Genomic DNA, 10,000 nt, shown 5'->3' with positions numbered 1-10,000 from the left:
GATGGATGTGGCCAGAGAGCCCAGCAGCAGCAGCAGCAGCAGGCCTGAGGGAACTGGGACCATCGCCCGCGGCTCTCACCACTCCACTGTGGCTGACCACTGGCCCCGTCCCATCACCCCCTGTTCCCCTCCCTACCCTAACAGTAGTGCACCATCTAGGGGCGGGGAGGGCCGTCACTTGAGGCGCGCGGGGGCGGTTTCACAGACAAGGCCTTCAAGCCTTTAGTCCTGGACTAAATCACACTTCCAATGTAAACATCTTCATTGAAGATGCTTTTTTTTAGTCTAGGATTAAAGCTTTAAGCCTCGTCTGTGAAAGCGGCCCATAATCATGACGTTACGCCGTGTCCGCCCCCCGTGAGAATGAGGCTGTTCATGTAGACAGATCTCACCGTGAAGAAAGCGGTGGTACGTGGGTGGATAGCCTCTATTACCTTCTCAATCAGAACCTCGGTTCTCTTTTAGAACACATAATTATAGCTGTAAATGATCCAGGAAGTATAAACCATGTGGTAGTCGACCACTGAAGCTCTTGATTGGCATGTTGTTGGCATTTCCACACCATTTCTCCTGGGCTAGCTGTGTCTGTCAACACGTCAACACTGCAGACGGTGTATGAGGCAGGATACACTACCTAACCAACGTGTAATGTCAATATCTAACCAATGTCGTTATAGGCTATATGGGTAATTGAAACATGTATAAATTAAACATACTGTCGGTAAATGTACTGTGGTTTTTTTGTAGCCTCGGACTGTGTGGTCCCTTTTTTCTACATGACTGCAGTACAAAGAAAGACAAACACACTGGAATATGAAGTGCTGAGGTGTAGGGTTAGGCCAGTGTTAAGCCTTGGATCTCTCCAGGTCCGTGTGTGACCCACCTGTGACGGGGCACTCCAGGGTGAGGTTAGCCCCCGGTCGGACGCTGACCCGGCCCCCCACCACGACCCTCAGGCTGCGGCCCCCCGCCGCCACCCCCTGGTCTGACGTGTTCCTCCAGGAGACGGCGATGGAAGGCGGCTCTGTTCACACACACACACCGACAACCAGTCAGAACCAGTCAGAATATACAGTACAGTATGAGCAAAAAAACTGTCAGGAAACCATATGTGGCTCTTTAGGCTGGTGAACGGTTTGTTATTTGTTATGGGGATTAGGGGAGTTAAAAGAGAAGAGAGAGAGAGGGAGAGAGAGAGAGAGGGGGGACGACGACACACGAAGAAGAACATAGTGAAGAAGAAGAACTTAGTGATCCACCCACCAGCCAGTAGCAGCTGTGACGTCTCAGAGTCCGACCCGTGCTGGTTGGTCGCCGTACACTTGTACACCCCTCTGTCCCTCGCTCCGGGCAGGGCCACGTGCAGTCCTCCAGAGCTGTCCCACCATACCCTGGGGGAGAGAGGGGACAGCGCAGCCGTGCTTTGAGGAAATGGAACGTATTATTTTGCTCATCCCTGCGGACGATGTTGTAACACTTCTGTCCTCTCTCAGCCCCATTAGAGCCCCTCTGTCCCTGGCACTGCAGTCTGGAGCGCTGTGATGTTCCTCTGCACGCACATCACAATAAACCATTAGAGACACACTCACTTACTGCAGACCGGGTCGACCCTGGGTTATAACAACAGTTTGTGTGTGTGTGTGTGTGTGTGTGTGTGTGTGTGTGTGTGTGTGTGTGTGCGTGTGTGTGTGTGTGTGTGTGTGTGTGTGCGCGTGTGTGCGTGCGAGCAAGTTCATGCATGTGTGAATGCGTATATGTAATTAGAAACACACTCTATATCATTGTCATCCTCTGCTTCATTAATCTGATCACAGTTGTAATCAAACAGAGCAGTCTGGGATCCCAGTCAGGACCGGGCCAGTGAAATATCTGGTTTCTTGGACAAAGGTCAGTTTTTAATCACGCTTAGCCAACCTTTCTGTTTCTGGTTCCTCTCCCTTATTATACGTCAACGATCAGACATTGTGTTAGTGTGTGTGTGTGTGTGTGTGTCGGTGTGTGTCGGTGTGTGTGTGTGTGTGAGCCAGTGGCACAGGCTCAGCATTGCAGGGAAATGACTAGGGGTGTAACGGATCACGTAAATTCCGTGATCCGTTCGGATCGCCCTCCACGGTTCGGAACGCATGTGTACCGCGGATCAATTGCAAAATGTTAACAAGTAATACTATTACTTAATATCTCTTGTAAATCACAATGTAGAGTTGCCATGAAAAGATAGACGCGACAGTTTGCTTTGTTTTACTCTAAAGCGCAATGATAGGTTGAGAATGCGAAAGAAAAAGAATCCGTTGTTTGCTCACTACACGTGAAGCTGGGAATCCACAACAACAAGGCTGCGTTCGTAAATCCGCTCTGGAATCTGATCAGCGTTCAAGGAACGCCTCTTGTCCAATCAAATTACTTGGTCCCTTTATGACGTCGGACCCAGTGTGCGCTCCGGCGCTCTCAAAGCGAATTTACGAACGCGGCCCAGGTGTATCATGTTACGTTGTTCCGCGGAGAAGAACTCGAAATGCCTCCCGTGTCATTTAAATCCCATGTATGGGAGCACTTTGGCTTCTCTGTCAACTATGACGGGAGGCACGAAAAAGGTAGCTCGACAACTTCTGATAATTTTTTTCATACCATGTTCAAAATAAGGGTTCACTTTATTATTTAGTTAAAAGTGGCATGTTTATTCATCTGCTTTAAAGAGCCCAGTGATTCACTGCTGCAACCAGGCGCCTCCTCCCTCTCTCCTATCATTTAAATTGAGTGTATTTCAGTATAATTATGTAATGTTTGAGTGTAGAATATGTTATATATATATTATATATATATGTATATATATGTATGTATATATATATATATATTACCAGTTTTGACATCTTGAATGTTGTTGGTTTTTGTCACATAGTAAAAGTGGTGTTTTTACAGAATTCAAGGAAAAAGCAGTTTTTATAAAAACAAAAATGTTTTGTGTTGATCCGAAAAATGATCCGATCCGTGACTCAAAAACCGTGACATGATCCGATCCGTGAGTTAGGTGATCCGTTACACCCCTAGAAATGACCTATAGGAGAATTCTCCATAGGAGGGTATTCATCTCTAGAACCTTCTCTAGGGAGGTCCAGGTCAGCGTGCTGCTCCAAGAAATGACCGGCTGCTCTAAGACTTTGGCCTCCATTTTGAACAGCCTCCCAAGGCCAGTAAGTCTGCCTGCGCTTCCTTGGCTCTGGAAAAAAAACACAGCTGACCCTTTGACAGGGGAGCAATGCAAAGGCCTGCTTGGTTTCGGATCCAAAGACCGAACCGGGGTAACAGCGGGGATATCTGGGATATCATGGGTAAAGATATTGGGGGGCTGAGAGAGAGGTCTGGGGGTAAGGAGAGGGTGATGAGGTGGGGTATAATATACTGTAGCTGAGTCTGGTGGTATTGGGCTGGGACTATGGGCTGAGATATTGGGTTGGGGTTGGGGCTGGAGCTGGAGCTGGGGTAGTGAGCTGTAGGCTGAGATACAGGGTTGGGGTGTAGACCTGGGACTGAGATACAAGACCTGGGACTGAGCTGCTAAACCCATGCAGATGTTTAAGGATCTCTGTGGAGCCATTAGCCCCCTGATGGTTCCGGAGCATGTGGGAATGTCCACAGACATGCTCCCACCCAGCCCACCTATCCACCCACCCATCAGCACCTCATCAAAGACTACTGCTCCAATACAGAAGGCCTGCAGCCCTGCACTTACACTCTGACACAGGCCTAGGATCAGGTTACCCTCCTTTAATCACAGCCTTCCACATAAGGAGAAGAAAACACAAAAACTGGCCTGAGATCAGTCCCAGACGCGAAACTTCCTCCTAGTATAAAACTGTCCGATTTCTTATTGGACCGATCTGCGAGGCACTTCCTCTGTTCTATGTCCTACCGTAAAAGCCAAGGGGACCGTAGAGGTTCTGTTCTTTATTATGTGGGACGTTGGACCTTGAGGGGAACATTTTAACCATCGGAGCATGGAAAATGTACTCTTAACGGTTCTGGGAACGGCAACATAGTGCCTTTGTAGTGGTGTTTCACTGACCAGAGGTCAGACTCTACCTGTAACATCAAACCTGCCTCAGATACACCTCAGATACACAAGGATACCTTAGGCCGACTGATATGCTGTAACAGGGAATGTTACCAGATGTTTTTCATCCGTAGGGGAAATACGGAAGACTGGAAACAGCAAACCCTGACAACGCCAGAAGTATGATCCAACCAACCGCGGAATTTGGTCCCAAATGTGTTTCAAAAACAAAAGGAAGTTCCTCTCGCTTCTCCGCTTACCTAACTGGCATGGACCGACTAACCCCTTGAATGGATGTTCCTGGCCAGGCTCAATCTGCTAACGTTCTTAACAAGGTCAGACCTGGTTCAGTAGATTTTAGAGGCGGTCCCATCGCCTGCTATCACAGCGGCGTCCGCTCCAAGTCCGTATCACTTTGAGAAGATCAAGTCAAGGGCAGCGGCTGCAGCCTTGCACGGTTCTGCTCGACGCACAGCTTCACACACCACGGCCACGGGCCCTGTGAATGTCAATCAACCGTCCACTCTCTCTCTCTCTCTCTCTCTCTCTCTCTCTCTCTCTCTCCACCCTCTCTCTCTCTCAGTTCACCATTTTCTCACCTTTCTCTCCACTCGCTTTTTTCTCTTCGCACTCTTTCCCTCCCCGTCTCCCTTTTTCTCTACTTTCCACCCACTGACTCTGTCTCTTTTTTCCCTCCACTCTCTCTCAGCGGGTCGCTCTCTTGCCTCTAAGCTCTCTGGCCAGGCGTTCAGAGCTGAGGCTGGAGGCGCATTGACAGAGAGAGAGAGAGAGAGAGGGAGAGGGCAGGAGACGGTGTGAATCATGCCCGGATCCACAGGAGACGTGTGGGGAAGATGTGAGGGGGGTGTGTGGAAGAATGAGGCCAATCCATATTATGGCCTCTTTATTTGAGATGTTTCTCCACAGGACCCATTCATGAGGAGGAACACGCGCCCAGCGTATCGCTGTGTTGCTATGGGAAACGGAAGCGTGGAAGCGGAAATCTCCCGGCAGGTTCTGAGGTGAAAACACTCCAATCAGACCCTGTGGCTGTGGTAGTGTTTTCACACCGGGCTCCTGAGGCTTTCTGCTGTCTCTGGTATTGTACACACACACGCACGCACGCACGCACACACACACTCATACGCACACACATATACGGCCACACGCATACACACAGGCGCGCATGCACGGCCATACACACACATATACACACGCACACGCACACACACAAACACACACACACACACACACACACATAAACACACGCACACACACACACACACACACACACACACACACACACATAAACACACACACGCACACACGCACACGCATACACACATACACGCACACTTCCATTTCCCACAGCTCCACTCTGACCCTGCATGCAAGCAGCCTTCAGTACCAAGCCCATCCCAGCAGGTCTACAGAGCTACAGTACAATAGCGCCACACAGTCCAGAGGCAGTCATAGTGAGTTAGGCAGAGAGAAGTGGAACTCAAGGATCAGGCATGTCGTGAGAGGGCTTAGAGCAGGAAAACACACTCAATTCGGAGCAGTCAGTCACGGGCGTCTGTGATTGGCAGGGCCTCGAGCGGTGCCGTGATGGCTTCCATATGCAACGCCCTGCACACCGGGAGGAGTGACAACTCTAAAGTCTCACCGGCGTTGGGAGCCTGCTGTTTTAACAGAGGGAATGGGTTTTCAGGAGGGAAGAGTTTGATGGAAAAATGCGTAAATGCCATTCAACTGTCATCAATATTCATGGACCCGAGACCTCCTTCCGTAGACAGGAACTCAATAGCATAATGTGGTGGAGACAGAGCACTGAAAAGGCCAAGCAGCCATCTAATTGGTGCTTCATCCAACTAACACACCTACGCATCATCATTTATAATGCTTGTGTCAAAATGCATTGAGTAGAAAAATAAATGCCAGAATAATTTAGCGTCCGGAGAATCGATTTAGTCTGGGCGAGGTGAACTTTGAACTTAGAGTTTGGATAGTGGTAGAGAATACTGAAGGTTAGTGAGGATGGTGAGAACTGACTGGAAAAGTAGTAAACTAAATTAACTTTCTGGGTTCAAATCTGCTTTGAGAGATTTTAGCATTTGTTGTGCTTTTAGTGGGTTTATTTGCTAATTATTGTTGCTAATGTTTGCTAATACCTTCCCGTAGATAACGTAGACTTACCCAAACCACTTTGAAGCTATTCCTGACCCTAACCCTAACCACTCACAGTTAATGCCTAACCCCAACCCTACAGTAACCCTAATCTTAACCTTAACCACTCACAGTTAATGCCTAACCCCAACCCTACAGTAACCCTAACCTTAACCACTCAAAGTGAATGCCTACTACTGCCTAACCTCCACATTAGCTGTCGCTAACTCATTATTTATAAATGTTTTTATCTTGATGTCTTCTTTTTTTCACGAAAAACTAATTCTGTTGACGTCTTCTCTTTTGATTAAAGAGGACATCACCTAGATGTACCAGAAGGACATTTTGCAATGACAACGTTGTCGTCCGCTGCCCTTGATATAAGACACAGTGAGACTTCTTCTTTGAAGCCACCTGTCCCTCCCAGGTAGATCCACACAGGAGAGTGAACGGGGACAGGAAGGGGAGAGGAAAAGCTGCCAGGGACGAAGCACAGCGAGGTGTCTCATAAACTAGCTCATGTTTTGGTTGGCCCAAGGGCAGGAGCCGCCCTTGAGTCCGCTTTACAGAGTCCCTATTTGACAGCAGATGCTTCATCATATTAATCAGCGTATTAATATTACACAACCTCTCATGCCAAGGGGGGTAGATGTGGCTCAGAATAAAGCCGATGAGGCTGGCAGAGTGGGCACAGGGCAGCTTAGTTACGCTGACCCCCCCAGAGCTGGGCGAACAGGGAGGACATTGTGTAGGTGGGAGCTACCACAGCCCAGGGGGACGATGTGAAAAACGAATGTGAAATGTGAAAAACCAATATGGAATAAGGTCCACATTTGTGATAAACCATATCTATCAAGCAATCTGAATGCAGGAGATTATGGACAATCTGTCATTGTTTGGAACTGAGCGTATAACCGTATATCCTTATCACCTAATAAAGAGACTGATAGCATCAGTAAACTTTGTATCATATGTTACATATTCCGTACATAGTAGTATTTACGATGCTACGTTCGGCATGTTTGCATGGTCTGCAGTATGGTATTCCGGCAAGGCTGGTGATGGTGGAAAACAGAGGCTCGTTGTATAGCGTATAGTTGTAAAGCGTCTTTGAGTGTCTAGAAAAAAGCGAAGTCCAATGTATTATTATTATTATTATTATTTACCTGTCAGAGCGCTGTAGTGGCACTCCATCCTTGCTCCAGGTGATTTGGGCCGGAGGTGCGCCCTCTGCTGGGCAAATCAGGACCAGCAAGCGTGTGGCGTTGGTCAGGAAGGCAGTCCTCCCGATGCTGATGTTGATGTTTCTCTGGAAGGTGATCAGCGGGTTCTGCTTCTGTCTGACGATCAAAGGCCGTCTGGCCGCCCTCTCCAATGAGCGCTCAGACCAGTTAGGTTGCCTGTCTACGATCGAAAGAGACAAACAAAAAACGTCATCGCAATTCAAGTTTATCCAACAAAAGGGACTGTATGTAAAACTGTACTTTAAACCAGTTTTGACTCCACGACTTTATTTAAGACATGACTGCATCCAACCAACAACACAACACAAGTTGCGAACAACTTTAGAACGTTCTTCTACAATCATAAATACACGTTTCCTTGTCCAGTCAGTAGGGGAAGGCAATAGGGGGCAACGTTCCTGAGATGTTACCTTTTGGATGTCCGGGTCTTTCTTTAGAGCCGTTCCATTGTTCGGTAGTGGACTGGGTTCCGGGCCGTTCCGTGAGGAGTGTGTAGATGAGCTGAGAGGCCTGGTGCTGGCTGATCTCTCCTCTCTCCGCCTGCAGACTGATGTTGCTCACCCTCTCCTCCAGCAGCCGGTTCGGACGCCCGTACGCCCCCTGCAGCACCGAGCCCTCCACGCCACCGGGGGGCAGCAGAGAGATGCTGGGACCCTCCAGGGCCGGGGTACTGCGACAGCGAGGCACGGCGACCAGGGACGAGTCGGGGTTGAGGTCAGACTCGTTCTCTGTGGAGGGTCTTTCGATCAGCCTGCTGTCGGAGCCGATCAGCTTGAGGGTGAAGGTGTCGGAGGCGGGGCCTGCCACACACACGTACACGCCGCTGTCTTCCGTCCCCAAGCTGTGGATCTTCAGGGAGCCCGACTTGGTGACGCCCAGGCGCTTCGAGCTGGGGAGGGGACGCCCGTCCTTCTGCCAGCGGATGTAGGACTTCTGGAACCTTCTGACGGGACACTTGATGACCAGGGAGGTCTTGGGGAGGAGGTAGGCGCGCCCCCCGATGGTCAGGTGCAGGCGTTTCTCCTGGCGGGTCTGGATGTAGATGCGAGGGAGGCCCAGGATCAACGGACAGCGCTTCACTGGGTCACGCTCCGATTCCTTCGCTGTCTCCTTGCCTGTCACCTTCACTATTTCCTTCCTTGTCTCCTTCACTGGTTCCTTGGCAGGGGCCTTCGCTGGCTCTTTGGGTCTCATCTCCTTCTTGTGCTCTGGGAAGAGAGAAAGAGTAGAGAAAGAGTAAAGTAGCAGTAAAGTAAAGTAAAGAGTAGAGTACAAATAGGCTTATTTTAGCTATAACAGAGAAATGGACATAAGAGAGAAACCGTCTAAATACTCAATCACACTAACCCTTGATTACTAGAGTAGAGATTTACAATTACTAAACTGATGATTTTAAATATCTCATATAGAGTACCAAATAGTGGAGAGCACAAAGTTGTTACACCCTGATTTATGTATTTATTTATAGTTGAAACATTCAGACGTTATACATAAACCTAATTGCTGGACACAAGACGATAGTGATTGCTGTGAAATTGCTGCGATTTTTCAGATTTACTCTGTAACGAGTGATTTGTCATACTTCGACCCTGAGGCAATGCACAAGGACCCTCCCTTTAACTATCAGAATATCTGGGCCAGCGTGGTCTGCTAGATTTGATATAATTAACTCTGATAACATCACATGAGATAAGGCCTAGACCGTATGACTGAGGCAACGTGACTAACTGTGCCAGGGACGAAGCAGTGGTTAGCACAATAGCATAGCGTAATAAACCCCATGGATAACATGGAGTCTGTCAACCCCTCCAAACATAACACCAACACACACAACCCCCAGAGCCGTGTGACCCTATGGGCGTAGTGCTCACTAACAGGTTCATACACCGGGCACACTCCAATCCGGAATCTCCCTCCCTCCCTCCTATCGCTCCCACCCTCATCAACTCTCCCTCCTCAATCTAAAAGGACTTGATGGGCGTCATGTATCAGGAACTAGGTATAGTTGCGACCATATTGTTTTAATCTATCAAGTCCAATAGGATGCAGGGGTAGGAGTCAGGGGGAAGGCTGCAAGGGAGCCACAGGTTTATCAGATTGAAATGTAGCCCGATGTCTGGAGACACACCCTCTGACATCGTCCCTCTGCCCTCTGTGGGGTTCAGACCAAGGCCATGTCTGAACGTTACATACTGTCTACTGTTTACGTAAAGTCATCTACAATATCACCCTTACTACATAATAAGTAGAGCTTACTGTTTAGTCAAATGTACACAATAAGCGCCACATTTCATCATACAGCTACACCCTGTCAATCAGCCATGTTGTTCATGGTAATTGGTTACATTTTGCTACTGCCCGCCTCCCTTAACTGCTCCATTGAACTGTGGGACTGAAATGTGACAGCAGCTGGAGAAACCAGGAACAAGTCAGCAACCAATCAAATTGTTCAGACTTTTATTCTGAAAAATGTAAATGCATTTCTAAATATTGCAATACAATGGATTTGGTGAGTAATCCCCACTACTACCTAGTTAGTGTA

General features: G+C 48.5%; 1 protein-coding gene across 1 annotated transcript in view; it reads right to left on the bottom strand.

Annotated features, from left to right (window-relative positions):
- adamtsl3 (ADAMTS-like 3) overlaps positions 1 to 10,000 on the bottom strand; it is a gene marked incomplete at both ends in the record, with an annotated part of 127,974 nt that overhangs the window by 12,627 nt on the left and 105,347 nt on the right. Inside the window, 4 exons of the mRNA XM_080539707.1 lie at positions 884 to 1,024; positions 1,264 to 1,391; positions 7,381 to 7,618; positions 7,869 to 8,666. Coding sequence (XP_080395833.1) covers positions 884 to 1,024; positions 1,264 to 1,391; positions 7,381 to 7,618; positions 7,869 to 8,666 — 1,305 coding nt within the window. The remainder of the gene's footprint in view (positions 1 to 883; positions 1,025 to 1,263; positions 1,392 to 7,380; positions 7,619 to 7,868; positions 8,667 to 10,000) is intronic.

This window comes from Nansenia antarctica (assembly GCF_963989245.1).
Source record: "Nansenia antarctica genome assembly, chromosome: 9".
NCBI lineage: Eukaryota > Metazoa > Chordata > Actinopteri > Argentiniformes > Microstomatidae > Nansenia > Nansenia antarctica.
The sequence above is the reverse complement of the archived record's forward strand: the minus strand, read 5'-3'. Positions and strand labels throughout refer to the sequence as shown.